The sequence below is a fragment of the Passer montanus genome, unplaced genomic scaffold, assembly GCF_014805655.1.
Source record: "Passer montanus isolate IOZ18808 unplaced genomic scaffold, ASM1480565v1 scaffold2, whole genome shotgun sequence".
Taxonomy (NCBI): Eukaryota; Metazoa; Chordata; class Aves; order Passeriformes; family Passeridae; genus Passer; species Passer montanus.
Window position 1 is genome coordinate 27847031 of NW_024366591.1, and position 21128 is coordinate 27868158.

General features: G+C 37.6%; 1 protein-coding gene across 19 annotated transcripts in view; it reads left to right on the plus strand.

The window, feature by feature from the left end:
* The window catches only part of TRDN (triadin), a 229716-nt gene that overhangs the window by 116185 nt on the left and 92403 nt on the right, over positions 1-21128 (plus strand). For all 19 annotated transcript variants that reach the window (XM_039707307.1, XM_039707305.1, XM_039707306.1 and 16 more), the window contains 2 exons: positions 15002-15037; positions 18313-18366. In XM_039707307.1, the coding sequence (XP_039563241.1) occupies positions 15002-15037; positions 18313-18366 (90 nt within the window). The remainder of the gene's footprint in view (positions 1-15001; positions 15038-18312; positions 18367-21128) is intronic.

Sequence of the window (21128 nt, forward strand, 5' to 3'; positions counted from 1 at the left end):
AAATTGAAAACAATATCTTAAGACTACCACAAAACTGGGATAACCAGGTTATTCTCACTACTCTGTTGCCCAGTGAGATCAAGACAGCAAGAGGCTGTCTTTAAGTCTGTCTTCTTGGAGGAAGAATATTAGTAATAGGTAGAGCAGAGTGGAGGTGACCAGAAAAGAAGCAAACATAACTGACCATGTACCAGCAAATTTTTGCATGGGTTGATCACAGATGCATTTTCTTGAAAGGACAGTCCTTGTAATTTGAAAACAAACCCACAATGATTTAGTAGTAAATGGAGGGCAAAGACCATTTTATACACCAGTCTTCTTTGTTATTGTCCTCTACACAGGCAGGAAGAGAAAAGCCTTCGATCATTTTTAAATTCCAGGTCTGAACAGCAATTTAAAAAATGCATTTAATTTTGTGACTGCCTTGTCTCAGGTTCTACCCTTTCAGTCTTGATATTAAGCCTTCCACTACAATAAAAGAACCACTACTGACACCTGGTGGCAAATTATCTTTTTCTTTCAATCCTTATGCCTGAGGGTTTTTTGTTTTTTCTTTTTCTTTTTCTTTTTCTTTTTTTTTTTTGTTGTTGTTGTTGTTTGCTTTCAACTATGGCTATTTAAAAAGAGTTTGCTGAAGTAATTATGAACCTACTACTTACCTCCCCATGCTGCTTATCCTACTGATTTCATGGCTAGAAATATGTTAGAATGTCATCTAAATGTAACACTATTCTCATAAGAATAATTTTGGAATGTAAATACTTTCAGTACAGCCAGAGAAGTAAAAATTAATTAAAATATGCCTTATGACAAAAATTATAATCAGGGAAAGAAACGTGTTTGGCTAACCCACTGATCTGGAGAAGTAGATGCATGCCACACCTCCTGAAAAGCTTTGGGCTGATCTAACTTCAGTAGATTGAATGTTTCATTGGGGATTCAGTGTTGATCCTCGGTTTTTCCTGATGAGCAAATCGGCTATAGAAAGACACTTGTAGGAAGACATCTCTCGAGAACAGGGTTTGAAACTCCTCACTTTACCCTGCCCACTGCCAGGAGTGTGTTTCCAGCTGAGTGTCTGACAACGTTAAGCAGCCCAGCTTGGGCACTGTGATGTGTCTCATGTTCCCTTGTGTGAGAGATGCCACATGACAGATGTCAGCAGATGGGAGGATGATGTGAGTTTCAGAGGAGGCCACAATGTAAGATCTGCAACAACCAGTGAGATAAAGACTCTGTCACAATTTAGATTGCTTACAAGGAAAAAAAGGAATTGTGAAATCAGAACAAGAGAACCTAAGATATTTTGAAAGTGGTTGGTCACATCCACAAAATGAAACATGTTTATTCGAAAAATTTCTTTTTTATTAAACAAATTCTGAGGAAAAGGTAAAAACTGAGTCACTTAGGAACTGGAGTGCATGTGCTATGACACGTTTTGGATTGACCAGATGTGTTTTCAGAATGGCTGCTACAGCAAGCAGAAAGTAGGAGCTTTGTGTGGTAGAGCCCTGTCTGACTCTTTTTTTGCCTTTTTATTTTTAATGACAAGAAGACACTGAATTGAGTTGACCCTGGCCAGCTGCTAAACTCCCAAAGAGCCACTCATTCACTCCTCTCTTATCAACATGAAGGGGGGAACAGGAAGAGCAAAAATGAGAAACTCATGGGTTGAGACAAAGACAGATTAATAAATAAAATAAAGAGGACAAAAACAAATTATGTAATCTCTCACCACCTTGCCAAGCAGACCAATGCCCAAATAGTTGAAGCCGAGGACGCCCTTTCCCTGTTCTTCCTCTATTCTCAATTGTTATTGCTGAGCAAGGCATTACATGGTAGGGAGTACACCTCTGTATGTGGGGTATTCCCTACCATATAGTCCCTGTAATTTGGTTCAGATGTTCCAGCTGTGTCCTCTCCCAACCTTTTTCCAGCTCCCAGTATGCACAGACAGAGTGGGAAAAAGAAAAAGCTCTGATGCTGTGCAAGCACTTTTTGGCAATAGCCAAAACTCAAGTTTGCTAACAAATATAACAAATGTCTGAGTAACAAATCTAAACCACAGCATCATACAGGCTGCTATGAAGGAAATTAACTTCTCCCTCCCAAGTGAGCCCAGAAGAGGAACCTACAGTTTGCATTTATCTGCAGCTAAATTTAGAAAGATTAGGAGAAGAGACAAATGTAAAAATTAAGCAACAGAAATAATAGGCAAAGAGTTGCTTTGTGATTCCTCATGCAGACGAATGCATAAGAGCAATAACTAAGGAAACACCATGTGTTATGAGTTCAGAGCTGTTTTAGGAACAAACCACATTAAAGCACACACACACAAAACAAAGGAGAAACTTAAGAACCTTAGAACTATGTGATCCTTCTCTAAGTTATTTCTTACCAGTATTCTTTTGACAGTTTTCTCTACTAGACTGGTTATCCATCTATACATTTCTGCAGAGGTTTGGCTTGTTGTGTTTATACAACTTTTGGCAAAGACCCTGGCTCTGATTTCATCTTAATTATGGTTTCAGTAGATAATATCATTATGTGAATCAATGTCCATACACAAAACCTGTAAAAGCCACCTAATTTTCCCAGATGGATGACTGGAACTTCAGGTTTCGTCTTCTCTACTACAGGCCAATCCATTCCTGACTAATAACTTGCTCATGACCCTACTCTGCATGTCAGGCCCATTCTGTTTTTTCCCTTCCTACTGCTCTTCTCTGGCATCCTATTCATAATTCACTTGCAGTTTCCTGACATTTTTTCATTAGCAGGTGCTTTTGCTTTCACAAACTATGCAAGCAGCCAGTGGTAGCATTTACTAACCCACAGAAATGCTGGATTAGGATTCCTGCACAGTTACCAGCAAGTGATGTAATCTATTTTTTTTCTCTTACACAAATAGGGTTTAGGGGCATCTCTTAACTTTGATAACAATTTCCTGTTCATGTAGCCTTGTACAACAAAATCACAGAAAGAGGAGATGGAAATGACCTACTAGGTCATCTAATCCTTCCTTCTGGCAATGCAGGATAATTCCTTACAGAATACCTTCAAGTGCTTTAACCAGTTTAGTTCTAAATGTCTGAAGTAACTAGGCTTCCATCAATTCCCACAGAAGATTATTCTACAACCTCATAGATCTCACAGTTAAGAAGTATTTCATTCCAGTCTGCCTAAATTTTCCCCTGCTTAATTTTATCCCATTACTCAGAGTTATGTTCTCTTGTGACACCCAAATATAGTCCTTCTAACCTCAGGGCCCAGCTCCCTACTGTCTCATGTTATCTCAGCACTTACATTTACATCTTGAAGGTAGCTTTATAACAGACAAGGTGAATGGAAAATTGAGGTTGATACTTTTTCATACAGACATGAAATTATCAACCTTGTAACAGGGGACACTGACCATGGCCATACATCACCTGTCTATAAAGCACTGAAGAGACTGGAAGTTGCATGTAAAATTGGAGGAAGAACAAAACAAAAAAGTCACTTGAATTATTTACAAAGTAAAGAATTTTTATTTTTTTCACATAGAAGAATAAATTATTCAAGTCATCTGTTCAAAAAGAGGAGACTTGGTTATTGTGGATGCTAAGTACCTTTGCAGAAAAAAAAAATGGATTCTGGCTCTTCTGGCTACAATAGCTCTCTTAACATAGTAGGGACAGTTAAACAAGAATGAATGACTGGGAGCTGAAGCTAACTGAATCCTGACTGAAAATGAGGTACATGTTCTTAACACTAAGAGTGATAAACTACCACAGCACAGGGTGGATATTGCTTTCCCTGGTGTCTGCAGAAGATGATTGTTTACCTAATGAAAAATACACACCAGCTGAAAAGGTGCCTAGCTGAAATATAGGAGTCTCTGACAACAAAATGTCAGACTAGAGAGCCTGATGGGGTGTTCTAGCCTTGAGCATTACAGAGGTATACCCTCAGAGACATACATAATAAGCTAAAAGAGAATGTAGTGAAGAGTCAATGCAGGAATGCAGCTGGAGACACCTGCCTTGCAGGTTCTTTGGAAAAACAGAATTTCCTTTCTGCATTACTTTTATAAGCCTTTTTAAGCTGAGCACATGACTGGTAGTCATCCTCTAAGTATTTAGTCTTCCATGGGAAATAGAAAAGCCTGCTTTCCTAATTGACATTTCCAGAATCCTCAAGAAAGATATGGCTATTTAGTAAAAATCAAATTGTATCCCCCCCAACAGATAAAAACAGAATAAAAACAGATTCACAGTGAGGGAGATGGGAAAAATCTGTCAGAATAGAGATGCAAGCACAGCAGAAAGGTAATTACCATGATCTCCATGTGACTTGCTAAGACAAAAGGCAGTTCAAGCATGTCCTACACCAAGATTTCAAAGCACTTAGTGGACTTTGAATTCTATGTTCCATCATCATCAATGATTGACAACATGATTTCAAAGCATGCCTAAAGATGCAGCATGTATATCCTGGTGGATATACAAATATGTCACAGAAGGCCATTGATTTTCTGTGAGAACTGAACTCCTAAACACCTCTTCTGCTTTTATAAAAAGTACAGAGACTGCAAAGTCACCATGGTGTTTCTGTGCCCCCATTACCCATTGAAAGATTTTTTCAACTGGGAATAGTAACATTAATCTATACCAGAAAAAACCAAAGACTTGTGCCATTCCAGGACATGGTTAGCTTTCAGTGTTCAAAAGATATAAATTACATGAAATGCAAAGAGAGAAAGAGTTAGAAAAAAGTTTTTCCTGCCTTCCCCTTGTCTCTCCTTCACCTCACAATAAGAAGTGACTCAGTCTTAAGATTGACTCTCCATTGCAATTGATGTGGTGACTCTTAGGTGGAAGACTCATCTGCAGTTTACTTTATTAGGAATTAGCTTTAGTGGAAATTGATCCTTTCCCATCCTTGCCCACTGCCATGTGAAAAAGGGAGATTTTCTTAAACCCTTAACATTTGATTAGTCTGTCTGCATCCCAGGAAAACTGAGACTCTTGTACCCAACCAGCCTGTCAGTGTCCTGTTATGGGGACTCTTCACTGAGCATGTCACCAGATCAGAGGGTGCTTGGACTGACTTGTTCAGGGTCACATGCCAAACAGAGACCCCCCTCCTGGATCTCCACATCCTTATCTCTGCCAGTGACTGCTAGCACCCATTAAGGACTCACATTAACAGTTCACAGAATAGCACTCTATTAATAAAATTGTGACAGGTTTAGGTTGAAGGATTGCCAGTGATAGTGTCTGACTGCAAAAATGTATTCAAAGCAATGTATGAAGGAGATGACCATTCAGCATGAATTGAATACAGCTCCTATCCAATATGTGTCCCTGTGGGGGAGAAGAGAGGTTCAGGCCATCAACTGAGCCCAGAAGTTATGATGGAGTCTTCCCTGATTCTTAATTTACTTTTGTATTATTTATGTACATTCAGGCAGAGCTCGAGTGAGTTTAGTCACACATCTATACCTTTACTCAGTGAGGGGTGGTCATACCTTGGTAGTGGGTATCTCAGTATAGTATCTGAGATAATCTTGGGATTGGGACAAGGAGAGGGATTTTACCAGAGCTGCCGACTTAACAGCAAGTCTTCCTCCTTAATCTCACTTGGTTTTCAGCTCTTATGTGGCTTATCCATTAAAAAGTACCATTGAGTTCCCTCCTGTGTAAGGGTTTTGACAGAATCTGGCTGCAGTCTCCACTCCACTCCACCCTCTGTTTTGTCTCCCTCAGATTGTATTGTGTGAGGGAGGTTGGGTATGTTGACCACATTCTATCCAGAGATTAACAACAGTATTTTTCCCTGTAGTTTCCAGATTGGAAATTTTTTTTTTTTTCCCGTCCCTAACACACCCCACACTTTTCAGCGGCTCTTGTGCCGAGTATCAGGAGTTGAATTCTTCCAAGTCAATGCTGAGTATTGCTCCATCCAGATCTAATTGTTTTGTGTTCTTTTCCATCTTGGACTAAACAAAGAATTAGAAATGTCCTCCCAAAAGGGAGGAGGCTTGGGTTTGCATTACCACTCACTTTTTGATGGGTTGGCCAGAGAACTTTCCTTGAGCAAAGCAGAGGAGTAATTTAGTGTCTGACAGGCAACCTCTTCTGACACTGTACTGTCAATCTCATAAAGAACTTTTTTGTGGAGATATGATACTAGAAATAATCAAACATAAATGTGATAAGTAATCTAAAGCCCACACACAACCAAATAAACAGTTTGCCTTTAGACTTTCAGGTATGCAGAAAGAACTACCTATGCTGTGCAAGCAGCTGGGTGGCATAGCTTTAATTAAAGAATCTAATTTTTTTTCCTCAACTCTCTTTATGCTGGTCTAGGGATTAATGTAATGTTTATTTTTCCAGTCACATCCAGAAATAACAGGATTAGAATATGCCTATGCCTCAAACAATACAAAGTTAATCTCTTTAATGAAGAAAAACTGTTCTATGCCCTCAAAATAAGATGTGTATCTGAGTCAGCAGAGCTGATATTTGGGATAATTATTCTATGTTAAATGTCCATGCACAGATACATCTATCAGGCTGAAATGACCTAACTACGCAGTGTTATTTTCTGCTGTTGCTAAACAGACAAGTTCATGGCTTGACTCACAGTTAGTCAGTCAGGAGGAATCTTCACAATCTGAGATCAGGATGATTTTCTTTCTTTTCTTTTGCTTTACAGTTAAAAAGAAAAAATATTTCTCCCTTGACCTTGAAATAAAGCTTTAAAAGCTTTTACTAAGTTATGATGAGCACATATTAGATAAAGACATTCATGTCACTGAATTGAAAGTATACTTCTGTCTCTTGTGTGCCTTTCCCTTCTAAAGGTTCATAGATCAGAGGTACTTCTGACTTAAAACATAAGCCTTTACCCTTCATTTTAGTTATGATCCTTTCAGTAAATGTTCCCAATGGTCATGCTTGTTCTCCTGACCCGTTTTCCAAGAAGCAGAGACAATTTTGTGGTTTGCTATATGTAACTCTGAGAGACTAAATCAGATAAAGCATTATTGAATTATTAGGAAAATAGAATAGGCAAATGTTCTTTAATGGAAGAGCCATACAGTAACTGTGGTTAGAAAAGCATTGATTTTTAGCTTGATTGCAGTATGTTCTGCATGAAGTTGCTTTCTCATAGATTCTGCCTTACTTAAGGAGTGTAATTAGAGTATTGTGTCACCTATAAAGATGAATGGATGGACATTTCTTTATTTAAGATTTCCCTTCTCACAGAGTGAGAATGTTGACAGCATCTGTGTTCAGAGATAAGAAAATATCTTCTTCCTAGAGATAATGCCTTTAGATGCCCTCTGTACATCTATCTATCCAACAGACAGAAAGAAATGAAAATATGTTGAAGAGTACCTAAAGAGATATCACAAGGATGCACAGCATACATGCACTTAACAAAGCCAATTCTAACACAAAATTCTCTTCTGAATCATTCAAACAGTATTGGTGCTGAGCTTTATTAAGAAAAATTTAAGTGCATCTCCCAGCTCTTTCAAGGAAAAGATAAAAAATGCTAAAGAAATTTCTCATCTCTTATAATATTTATACTAATTCAAATGAACGGTTATTCCAGGGAAATATCTGACTCCTAAGTTTTAGGAAGTAGTGTTATTACTCACATTTGCTATATAGAAAACTGCTACCTTTTCTCAAAAGAACTGCAGTTTCTGTAATTAGCCATGCTTGCAGCTTCCTGTGTGTGAATGACTGCAATCTCATATCATGCTCCTGAGTTTTGCTTTTTTAAACCACGCCTGATGAACACCTTTTTAGGCTGTTAAAGACCTTTAAGCTTATTGAGTACAACCCTAAACCCATCACTGCCATGTCCACCACTAAACCATGCCTCCAAACGAACACACATACACATGAAATACCCCCAGGGATGATGACTCAACCATTTCCCTGGGCAGCCTCTTCCAATGCTTGAGCATCCTTTTGCAAAGAAATTTTCCTTAATATCCAATCTAAACCTCCTCTGGCACAACTTGAAGCCATTTCTTCTTGTCCTACTGCTAATTACCTCGGAGAAAAAACTAATCCCCATCTTGCTACAACCTCCTTTCAAGTAATTGTGAGCGTGATAAGGCACCCCCAGAGCCTCCTTTTCTCAAGGTTAAACAAGCCCAGTTCCCTCAGCTGCTCCTCACAGGGCTTGTAGTTCAGACCCTTCACCAGCTCCACTGCCATTCTTTGGACTCATCCTAGTTCCCCAGTGATTTTTAAGAAGTGAAGGGTCCAAAACTGAAGAAAGGATTGGAGGTGCAGCCTCACCTGTATCGAGTAGAGGGAGATGATCCCTAGTCCGTCTGGCCACAGGATTTCTGATACAAACCAAGATACTGTTCATGCATGGACATGTATTTAACATGAACAAGTTTCTACCTGCTCTGCAGTACAAGAGACTCAATTCATTTCAGGAATTACAAAGTAGAAAGGAGAAGTCACCAATTAGTGGAACCATGAACCACTATTACACTTGAAATTGGCCATTCCCGAAGTGCAGGCTTTTTCTTACTGCAGCTGAATCACTTGTCTGCTCACATCCCTCCTCTACTTGCTTTATTTTTTGCTCTATTGAGCTAACCCTTGTAATGATCTTGGGAAATCTGTTTGAGATAACATTTAGTATTTCATCCATGTGCATTGCCAAAACACTTTCTGTAAAGCTCTGGGGCTTTAGGTTGCTATCTGCTTCTGATGCTCTGGTGCCCAGGGCTTGCAGGCACTCATTGGCTGCACAGAATATAGAGCTGCCTTGCAAATGGTGGTGTGAGGAGACACTGCAGAGACAAAACAGCACCTCCAAGGGCTGGTGATCAGAAAGGACTTGGAGACATGAAAGAAATTTAGAAACTATCAAAAAGCCTGCTACTCTGAGTGGAGAGGAAATACAGACAATGCTGAGGTGAAAAGACACCCTTTTCAGAGAATGGATGGAAAGTTTTGCATGTTTTTCCTGCTTCAGTGTAAACTTATCTGTCTATATTTAAGAGTACTATGACCAATTTTCCGTTGTAATCAACAACAGAGGAATTTTAGTTAGCTAATTCCTTTTTCTACATTATTCAAGCATCTTTACATACCACAACAGTTATCAGTTAATTTTTAAATTTCTATCTCATAGTCCAGTTTCATGTTGCTTGAGGAAATTTGATTTTAACACCCAGAAGCTCTGCATCTGCCCATTTTACTCAGCTATAATAACATTATCAGCAGTTTCCTTTTTGTTTCCTTTTTTTTTTTTTTTTTTTTTTTTTTCACGCAAAAATCTCTGCAGGCAAAAGATAGAAATGCAAAACCTGTAGTCTGGGATTCAAGGCTTACTGGCCTCTGCCACTGAATTTCCCTGTCATTCCCATTATTCTCAAAGCTAGATAGTTCTGGTCAGAGAGTTTATTGTTGTCATGTAATGGGTCAGGAACAGCTCTGAAGCAGTAGTGGCACTGTACCTTGCTTTCCTTTGTGCACAGCTTCAGCCTTGTTGGTGAAATGAGATGCCTTTCTCATGCCCCTCAAGAAATGTAATTTTGGAAAGGCAAGAGTTTTTGCCAGAAGTTGTCACAGAGCATATGGCAATACCATGCTCACTGATCAAGACAGGGTAATCAAGTGTTGGTCCAAACACAGAACTTTGCATGTGGGACAAATGTTGATATTTCTAAATGTGTCTTTTATGCTGTCAAATTTTAGGGGTTCGGTAATATTAAAAATTTAATCCTCGATTAGCATGAGCAATTTTGATAGAGTCTTAATAGATTTTAAGTCTACTAAGAAGAAGAAATATTATTTCTTTATTTCTATGTTGTAGGGAATTTTTAAAATTTTTATCATAAAATGGAGACATTACACCAGAAAGATGTAATTACTCTGATATAACACCCCTATATGTGGACAAGTGCTGCTTCAGAAACAACTGAAATCAAAATTTAAAAATACTCTGAAAAGCTTTTAGATGTGGTAAGGTAAAAATTACTTCAGTAATGCCATGTAATTAGTGAAAAATTATCAAAAATAATGTAAGTTAAAAAGCAACTTAGTAAGAAATTCTTAAAGGCACTTCAGGAATGAACACTTCCCAGAATTGTTGGAATATTAGTTGAAATCAATACTATATTGTGGAAAATAGTTTTAAGAACTCCAAGTAAATGAAAAAAAATGTTAAACCACAATATATTTTAATAGAAGGTTTGACAATTTTTGTTTAATTACTATATGCTCAACAGCAGTTCATTTTGAAAAATGCTCAGCTATCTGGGGTGTGTTCCTCTTTCACCACTGTAAATCACATTAGCTGCAAATTGTGCCACTTAATAGATTGTTTCTAAATTCTGGTACATCTGCTAGCATGGGAGCAGACAGTAGTGAGACTGGTCTCTGAGCAACTTTAATTATGTTTTCCATTCACATGATGGAAGTTCTCAGCCATCAGATGCCATCTGCTATCATTTTTATTTCCAGTCATGTGAATGCTTGCTCAGGGCAGCAAAGGGAACCTTGGCTGTCATACTTGTAAGATGCAATGTCATGAAAACTCTGCTATTGCATTGTACTTGCAAAGCCAGAACCAAGCTCCCAAAGCATGCACTCGATTGACTGTGCTTTGGTTGGTAATAACAGCCAGGAGGTTTTGGTTTTATTTCTGAAAAACCAACACAGTTTTGACTTCAAAGCACTGGAAAATGCTATTTTTATTTTCAACACATTTTTTTTCTGAATCTTGAAGTTTACGTTCATTTTTCTGCTATCTTCTCTTTTTATTCTCTGACTTTTAATCACAAAATGAATTGAATACCTATGACAAAATAAATAGAATCAAGAAATGAGGCAAGATTTGTGTGAGTCTCCCTAGGAGCATTCTTCTTGGAGAGCTATGGTCACGTTGTGTGTGGCATTTTCATCACACCACCTATTTTCTGGGGTGTGTGTAGACCTAGACCGTGAGCCAGTCAGTGGGGTTTGATTTAGTCCCTTCTAGTGTGTGATCATCAGGTAGAAAACAGAAATTGAAAGTGTTAACTGAGGTTTCGGGTGAGAATTCCTCCTCCAGTAACTGCTTAACATTTTAATTTTTTCTTTCCTTTTTCATTCAATGAATCATATCTTCCAGAGGCATCTGGTAATTCACCAGGGTCTTGGTGCTTAGTCCAGATCAGCAGCAGAATCTATTGGGTTACAGCATGTTTGATTAGGATATTAGCTACCATTCAACATGGACACTGTGGTTCCCACTGATGTTGAAATTAGTTTTTGTTTGCAAATTTGATATCACCAATATGTTCCTTTATAAGCTTCCAAATAGAAAGGTTGTTTTAAGTACAACATATACAAGAAATTTTTCTAATTAGAAGGGTTTTAGCTGCTATTTTTACATGGTGTGTCATTATCCGAGCTATCAATATACTGTCTGAAATGCTCATTTATCTGAATAATACTTTAAGGATTTTTTTAATACCCTTAGGTATGTTTGAGTGACAGATTTCTAGGAAAAAAGACAAAGAGGAGCCTTTCAAGAGAGTACAATTTGAGATCCATTAATTTCCCAGAACTTCCTTTTAGTTATCAAAATTATAGGTTGCATGGAGCAGATCTGTTCTGAAACGTACAATGTACAGTGTATTATAAATCCATTGTTAAAAAGGTGTAAAAGTTTTGTGAACCCCAGATCTGGAATTCAATTCATAGCAGTGTTTGAAATATTCCATTTTGGAAGTTTGTTTAAGCTCAAACAACCAAATTCTGTACCAGAGCACTGGGGCATCCTTGTCTAATAGCTTATTACCAACCTCCTAGGGACTCACTGCCATGAAAGGCACTATATAAGCTTAGAGAGATTTTTTTTCTTGCCCCATGTGTAGTTTAGATGTCATTTGTAGTTACTGTATACTGGTAGTTTACTTCAAACGAATGCTGATCGAGGCCTGAGGAAAAGATCGAGCTATGTGCTAAAAAGAGGCAAAATAAAATAAAATAATATACAGCTTTGCTGTTCGACTGAGATATATCTGTGCTGGCTGCCAAATGCTCTTCCTACTTTGAATTCAAAACTGATCATTTTAGCCTGTAGAGATAAGAACAAAGATCATATTTGTTTAAATATTTGGTGGGGTTTAATAAAATATTTTTTTAAGTATTACTGTACTTTAGTTTTTCACAAGAGTCAATAAAAGAAAAACCTGTTCATTCACCTGAGGAGAGCTTGTACAAGCATGCTTACTTTTTGAGAACACAGACCAGAACACAATTGTCTTCAAATACCTCCAGAGAATAATTGTAAAAAGAAAAGGGTGCTTCACAGTGTTCCACAGATGATCAATTATTTCATCAGCTTAGCCTTTTAAAGTCTGTTGCAGATTTTTTCAAGAAAAGGAAATTGATAGGATTGTCAAAGGTACCGAAAGCTTTGAATTGCACAGTATTTGTGTGGTTTACAGGAGCCCTTTAAGAAGACCTAAATACAAAATGTGTCTTCACATGTGTCTTCATGTGCCTTCAAAATTTTATGAAGAAATTGTGTTTTTTTGGAAATTCCTCCTCTTAACTAACATGAAAAAATACCCACCAAGAAGCAAGAGAACATACTGTTGTTTTTTTTTAAAAAAATACATAATGAATATTAAAATCTGATTTTATATAATCTATGTTCCCAACAACACTCTCATAGCTTAAAAGTGAAACCCTAGACCTGTGCAACGTAAAAATGAATAAGACAAATTTCTCACTGTCTCAAATTGCACCAGTATCACTCATTGGCCGAGTAATTTTTGGTGTAGTTTTCCATTGAGTTGATAAGCTAATGTGTTAATTGTGCCTCATAGCAGGTAACCATATTTAGGGCTTCAGAAGTCCTGATCAGCTTTCCTTCTTTCTGCAAGATCTAACAGTTGTCCATTTCTTTGCAACTTGGTGATTAATTTCAATGAAGTGTGTAGATGTAAATGCTATACACCTTCAAAGGTACTTCCATGGTTCAAGGTCCTACTCAACCTCCTCTGGACAATTTTCTGTAAATCACTCCAGCCTAGCTGGATAAATACAGCTTTAGAAATCAAATGTGAGACCTTGGCTTGAAAAGAATATCCTAACACTATTTCATATTAATATGTGCTTTTGGAACCAAATATTGGTAATTTTTCTGCACTTTAAAAACAAACAAAAATAATACACAACCCCCCCAAATTAGAAGATTTTCTTACTGGAAAAATGGTTCAACTATTTACTATATTAACTGTATGTTATATATTTCAGATGATGGGAAAACATATTGATACTTTCAAAATAAATTATGGGTTTAAAATATATGAAAGTATGTTGCCCTAATAAATGGCAACTTATATGAAAAAAGGAAATAAATAACTTGAAGGCTTTATTTAGATTCAGTCTGTTATTGTAAATGATGCTGTCAATTTATTTATTTTTTTATAACCTCCAGCAATGGAAGATTATTGTGATAAATGATTCATATCATTGCAATATATACCTTTCAAAATTTCCATATCTGGAAATTAATAGACACTTCTTGAAGGGTTCAATAGGTTCCTTAGCCAGATAACATGGCTGGAAGCTGCTTCATGATTAATTTCTTCTAAATGTGGTAATTATCATACTTTGAAGTAATGCCCGGAGAACATGCTTTCTCAGAGAGTTAGTGGAAGCAGAGGATTAACCTAGAAATATTTCAGTTCAGAGCAACATATCACCCAAGTAGAAATATATTTTCTTCCAAATTTTTCAAGATTATCAGACTACTTGGCAGTCATTTGCATTACCTTATCTCATATCAACTTCTCCACAGTAATTTAGAAAGCAACAGAAAAAGAAGCAACTTCGTATGATTAACAGTAATAGGATAGTCTTGGATTTGTAAGCAATTTAATTTGACAGTTTCTGCCCTGAAGCATTTCTTATATTAGTGTTTAAGAGCACAATTCATTTATCATTCATATATATTGTGGACATAAGAATTATCCTGCCTATATTCCAGAAACGCTATAGTTAATTAGAGATGATGTTAATTTCCATGTAACCATCCGGGGGAGTACCTTCTACCACTCCTCTATGCATGCCTTTGCTCCTGTCTCACAAGATGCCCACAAGTAATTTCTTGGTTATACAGGTGAGACTTGTAAAAAAGGTGTGTGAAACACCAAGAACATTTCTAAAAATGGGTGATTTTCTACCCAGCTAAGAGCCCTGAGGTAGAATAGCACCAACAATTATAATGGAGAGAGAAGCTATCTCTGCAAATTTCTGCGCATTTATATCACCCCAGTAAAGATTCCAAATGTCTCAGAAATCAGAAAAAAACGTCTTGCAAAAAGGTTGCACAAAAATCCTACCTTAAGTGAGACTGAACAGCCTAATTAAGTCTTTCTGGTAAATTGCTTGGCCATGCTGCATTTTGATTTAGCTAAGTAATTTCAGTTTTATTCAAGTCAACCTGGGATGAATTTTGCCCGCTCTTACATGGACCATATGCAGGGTTGAGTTCCTCTAAATTCAAAAGGTGTTAAGTGGAAAATCTTCTAAGTAGGTCTCAGTTGCGTGATTGCCAACAGCTGCAGGGAGAATGCCTTTCATTACATCTCTCTTCTTGGGCTGCTAGCAACATCCTCCCTTGTGTTCCTGCAGCCTGACCAAGTGCACATGGTGAGCACCCATAGCTCAGCCACTGCATGTAAGCTATGATAACTCAGCCATACATCAAACCCCACAGATTACCACACCAAAATTAAACAAGAGTGTTTATGGTCACACAGGCTTTCCCATATTTACCCTTAGGGTAAAATTAGTGCCATTGTTCCATGGAACAATCAGAAGTGGAATGAATCACTGTATCATAGTGATGCACTTTATTTAGCAAATAAGCTGTTTCACCTCTAAAGCATACACTGCAGTTTTCTGTCTGCCTTTACCCTTACTGTGTTTTTATGCATATGTGTTTGGGTTTTTTTCTCTTACAGATAAAAAAGAAGCTGCTGTATCCAAAGAACTCAAAAGTAAGGAACTACTATCTCTTTTATATGCCATGCAGTTTCAAAAGTGTGTTTCACTAATCAAGAAATATTAGTTATTGAGTTGTTGAAAATACAAAAAAGGTAGTAGCTACACCATTTATAATTGAAAAATGACATGTTTAGACTTCAGCTGCCTCCTACTTTCTTAATCCGTTCTTATCCTACTTCTAACTGCACACTCCTCTTTGTGACTGACAGCTTTGCCTTCCCCTCTTTCCTATCACTGTCTTCAAAAACAAAGGTTTTATAGGAGAGGAAATGTAAAATTGAGGTCTCAGCTGAATGTGATCTCAGTGGCAGCAATTTTCATAAATAGGCTGGGAAGGCTCAGAGTTGAACATGCTGAGAAACACCAAATTTATCTTCACAAATGCAAAACAAGGGCCCTGCCTGTCTAGGTACCTCTGGATCCAACAGTAAAACTTCTGCAGCTGAAGAGAGATGGGGATTGTGCTCTTTTGAAAAATTAGCCAAGAAATGCTCTGAGGACTTTGTATCATTTAAAAGGGAAGGGCTATGTCTTCTTTTTCTGCAAATTTGCAAGTGTCAATGCCTCAACACAGTAAGGACAGTAAGAAAGTATCTTTGGTAAGACTTCATCTGCTCTGCATTCTGTTCTGAAAGTACAGTACATAAGGAAAATAAGGAAAAATATGAGGCTTTGAAATCTGATTCAAATTCACAATTAAAGAGTACACGGGCTCTCATTTCCATATATGAACTTTTGTGACTTCTATGGCAGAACAGTCTTCTGCCATCCTCAGTTTTGCAGCAATTTATTAAAAGATTTCTTTTGACAATGAAAAAAAGAAACCAAAAAACTTATACTTTGGGTTGTTTTGAAAATTTTGCAGAAATATCTAACAAAATATTTCAAGACTTACCCTGTCCTGTTAGTAAAATAAGAACCTGTTTTCAAGCAGGTCTTCAAGGACATATTAATTTGCACACATAATTCTTCAGAACAGCCTTCAAGTGCCTAAATAGAACATACAGGAGAACTGGAGAGGGACTTCTCACAAGGGTATGCAATGAAAGGAAAAGAGACAATGGCTTTAAACTAAGAGTAGGTTTAGATTGCATATTAGCAAGAAATTCTTCACTGTGATGGTGGTGAGGTGCTGGAACAGGTTCCACAGAGAACTGAGATGTCCCCTCCCTGGAAGTGCTCAAGGTCAGGCTGGATGGAGTTTTAAGCAACCTGGTCTCATGAAAGGTGCCTCTGTCTGGCAAGGGATTTGGCATGAGATAATATTTAAGATCCCTTCCAACCCAAACCATTCTTTCATTCCTTTTATGGGAGAATTCCTCAGCAGCTGTCATAGCAAAACTTCCCATCTCCACCATATGAGCAAAATTTCCAGTAGAAAGTAGCTCATGTAAAGATACAGAATCATTAGCACTTAAATAATTTGTGAATAGCAAACTAGAAATGGTATGCCAAAGCCAGTTTAAACATTGGGCAATTTTGTTTCAATACTTCTAACAAGTTATATAAAAATTGAATCAATTACAGAAATTTTTAGTCAAACATATCCTTAATTTTATTTTTTCTCAAAATTATTTTAGTTTCTCAGATATTAAATATTTGAAATCAAAATCTTTGTATAACACAAAGAAACCTTAGTTTGTTTTCACAGATGTTATGAAAAAAAGTTTAAAAATTCAATGTCAAGCATAGCTCTCATAGCTGAGAGCTCAGAAGGGGATAAATGAAAGAGTCCTGCTATTTTGTGTTAGGTCCATTTGACACTTGTAGAGCATGTGTGTTGGATCCCTTCTGCAAAACAGGCATTCCGAAAAGGGATACTGAGTAAATTCTTCTTCAAGGTCTTCTGCAAATTTGGCTGAAGGAGGGGTGAATACCCCAAATAATTACAATGCTGTGATAATAATTAAGTTAGGATATAATTATCAGTTGTGAGCTTTTAAATGGATGGAAATAAAGCAATCCACATTGCACATGCAAACTATATTTTGTTTTCATTCCATTTCACAAGACAATCTGATGCATCTTTTATGAACTTCTCAAAAGACTGGAGGGGAAGGATTCAAAATTACATTCCTGATTTAGACATGTTCTTTTTCATTGTAATAATACAGTGACAGATGTGCAGGATTAACTAACACTTTTTGGCATTCTGTAATTTGGCTTGTGATTAAAATTATTCGTTATTTCCTCTCAAGATATGAAAACGTGAATTTTAATTTAAAGAACCTTCTAGTTGATACCAAAAAATCTTTTATGACTGTTGGTGTAGTTTAGCTTATGGATATTTGTTAAACTATTGTGGTTTAAGTACAGGTTGTTTTGGTAGTTCCTGAGGATAAAAACAATTACTAAATAGTAATAAAGTGTGAATAACTCTAGTAGGTTACTTAGGTTCTCCTACATGGGGCTAAGATTCCCCAAATCCACATGGGGATGTTCATACCATTCATCATTGGGACCTCCATTGACATGCTCTACAAACAAAGAGCAAAACATGCTCTACAAGGACATGCTCTACAAACAAAGATAATATAATGCAAATGCTTCATGAAGAGACCAAGGACAGTTAATGACTGGAGAGGGCATGTTTCTCTGCTAGGAGAATACAGCACTTGCTCTTTCAATAGCAGGATCAAAGATGAAGGCGTTCTCCTAATACTCCTCCATTCTTCAGGATGGAGGGAGATTCCTGGTATAGCCAACTCAACGGATGTACTTTGCAAAAGCAATCCAATTTCACCCGTTGTAACCAGGGCCAGTTTCAGATTAGGGGAAAGGATGCCACTGTGAATAGCTGTGGGATTCCCTGAGGTATCACTACTGAATTCACAAGAGTGAGTCCTCAGCAGCTGACAGAGGCTGGCTCAGGACCTTTCACTCTCATAGCTGCAAGATCAGATGCAGAGACTCCCCACACGCAGCTGCTGCCTGAGGGGCAAGGCCATGCTGAAACCCCTACATGCCTTCTTTCCTCTATTTCGCCAATAGATATTGAACTAGTGAGAAAAAAGCTGAAAGGGATTCGCTGCCTAACAACCAGAGCTTACTACCCTTCAGCTGGTTATTCTGTTGTTGCCTTTGAGTTTATTGACGACAACTCAGCCCTTCTCCCTTTGGGTAATCTCTTTGTTTAACTCCTCAGTTAAAATTATTATTACAGGCTTCCTCACAGGAAACATTTCCTCAGATTTCTGTTGGGTTTTTAAAATAAAATGCTTTGTAATAAATGGTTTATTTTTTTTACTTTTTTTTTTACTTTTTTAAGAGCCAGCAAAAGCTCCTGCAGCCAACCCAGCCATCAAAAAAGCAGCAGCACCAGGTAAAGGAGAAAAATGTTTGCATGCAATGTATTTCTTGTACTCTTGAACCAGTTTATTGCATCATAGCACCATCTGCTGGCTTGCACATGAGCCAGTGGTTTTTGTTAGTTGGGGTGATTTTTTGTCTGTTTTCCTCTAAATCATTGTAACAATTTGTATGTGAAATATTTGTTAAGAAGAAAAGTATTTAGCACATATTTCTAACATTATGTTTGCTTCTTGTCCTCCCATGGTAGCTATAAGGTACCATACTGGGCCATTCTGCAGGGCTTGAGATTAAAAAAGATTAATCTGAATGTAAAGTCTGATTTTAAAAGCAATATTTACAGAGACTAGTTCCCATGTGAAGCTGTATTTGAGCCCTTTGAGAAAGGGATCTTGGTATTTCAAAGCGCTGATCACACAGTAGGTTTTGAAAATGGAGCTCTTGGATAATCATAAATATGCACTGAAAAGACAAGAAAACTTTTTTTTTAAACAAATAATGGCATAAATTCCTGTCTGAATTTAGATTGGATTGTAAAAATCTAATAATTTTTATTTATTTATGATCTCATCTGCTTCGCAACCATCTTCAAAAATGCCACATCTCATTTCTGCTTAATTAAATAAAACCCAGTATAATGAATAACAACCTGAACAGTTATTATATTTGTAGTTTGACTACATTTTATATTAACTATCAAAAAACACCTTAGGAATTCCAATATGAAAATGTGGAGAGTATAAAACCATAATATTATTCTAAATGATGCTGCACCAGACTGTGCCGTTGAGCACTGTGCTGGCATCCCAGAGGTGGCCAGCCCACACTTCCTCTGCTGCTTCTTGCCTCCAGCTGATCCCCCTGTATGGATCTGAGATAGTTTTTTTGTGGTTTTTTGGGGGTTTTTTGTTGTTTTTTTTGTTTGTTTTGTTTTGTTTTGTTTTGTTTTGTTTGTTTGTTTGTTTGTTTGGGTTTTTTTGGTTTTGGTTTTTTTTTGTTTTTTTTTTGGGTTTTTTTGTTTTTTTCTTTAAGATTGTTTTCTGGCTATGTTTCTCAAATTCAGGCTGTTTCAGTGTTCTATCTATCTCAGAGCTCTCCTCCACTGAAATAGGGAATAATATCTTGCATCAATAGGAGTGACTGGGAATTGGTCAAGGATCAGTGCAAGCCAGGAATACCTGCAGTTGTCTCTGCCACAGAAGGACTCATAGCCTGGAATCACAGAGGATGTGGCTGTGGGCTATTGCAGCACATATTGTGTGGCTGCACCATGCACTGTGTGAGGCTGGCCTGGGAAGCACCATTTCCCCACCAGTGCCCCCTGTCCCTGCCTGCTGTGTTTGCTTGACACCATGTTCACCTCTGCTAACACAGCAGGGGGAGCAGTGCAAAGCACCCCACTGCCACGGCTTACAGCTGAGAGCTGTGCTAGCAATGTGTGTGCGGCAGGGCGTTCAGCCTGTCAGTGTGTCTGGCTCCACAACATTTACATTCACGTCACTGATAATTTCTTAAAGCAGCTTTGTTGCCACAGTGTGTTGTAGAGCTAGACCCTTAGAAGTCTCAACAGAACTCTGTAGAAATCGTTATGTTGGAACCATATGCTTATAATTAATTCATTCCACCTGCTTGCATCCAATATTTGTGTTCATGTTTGAAAAATATTCCAATGAGTCTGCTTGTTGGCAAGAATGGTGATGACAGTAATCTGCTTAAGAAAAAGAAAAGGGGGGAAATTGGCATGGCTTCTTATGGAAAAATAAAATAAGTTTGTCTGTTCTGACACATTTCTAAATATCTAGTTTGCCTTAAAAATTATAAAGAGCAGTAGGTTTTGAGTTCTACATTTTAGCTTCCCCTCCAGTTCTCTGAAAATTGATTTACCACCAGAATGACTCACCATAGCAAAATGTTAAATATGCTTGTTTGGCAATATCATAAGTAGACTGCTGCCTATTAGCACAGTAAATTAAATACATTATCCAATTTCATATTTCATTTTCTTCCACATATCTTATTACATCATAACCTGGACCCAAGAATGCCTAAAGCTCAAGGTTTACTCCTCTTAACAGATTGAACAGACTGAGAGCACAGCTGGTCATCTCACAGTGCATCTACATCACATATGTTCCTGATCTTAATGTCACTGGCTGAGAAATCCCTGCCTATTCAACATGCATTATTTTAATCTCCCTGCATGTATACAGAGAAGGCAAAGAAAGTGAATATGGAGTCTGGAAGTGTATGAGAACTTTTGGATCTGCAAGCTGACAGCTGCTCTAGGAAACCAGCCTCAATACATTTCCATCACTTAATTTTGAAAGTTGATATTTTCAAACATTTCTAAATTTCTCTAAGTGGGAAAAGTCTCTTATCTGGCAGTCATTGGAAAATGGACTTGAAATCCCAGGATTGGGCTGTAAAGCAGAACAGTATCTTAGATATATGCAAGTGATGCTGTTCTAAGGGAACAAAGCAGGGTTGAAGATGTTTTATTACATATTTTCCTAAATAACCCTGTTTTATGTTGTTGCCATTCTAAATCCTGCAGACATTACCTCCTTTTTTTTCTGCACAGTGCATTTTCTCCCCAGCTGTGCCATCAGAACAGGTCTGAGAGTGACCCACCCTTACAAAACAACCGTCCCTTTGCCCTGAGGAGTGGCACGGGTTTTATTCATAGGATTTCCTCCTGTGTGCTGAGCCCAGCAGGTCTCTCTAAAGGGTTTCTCAGAGCTGGGGGTGGAGGGGGTGAGTAGCTGACTCATCCTG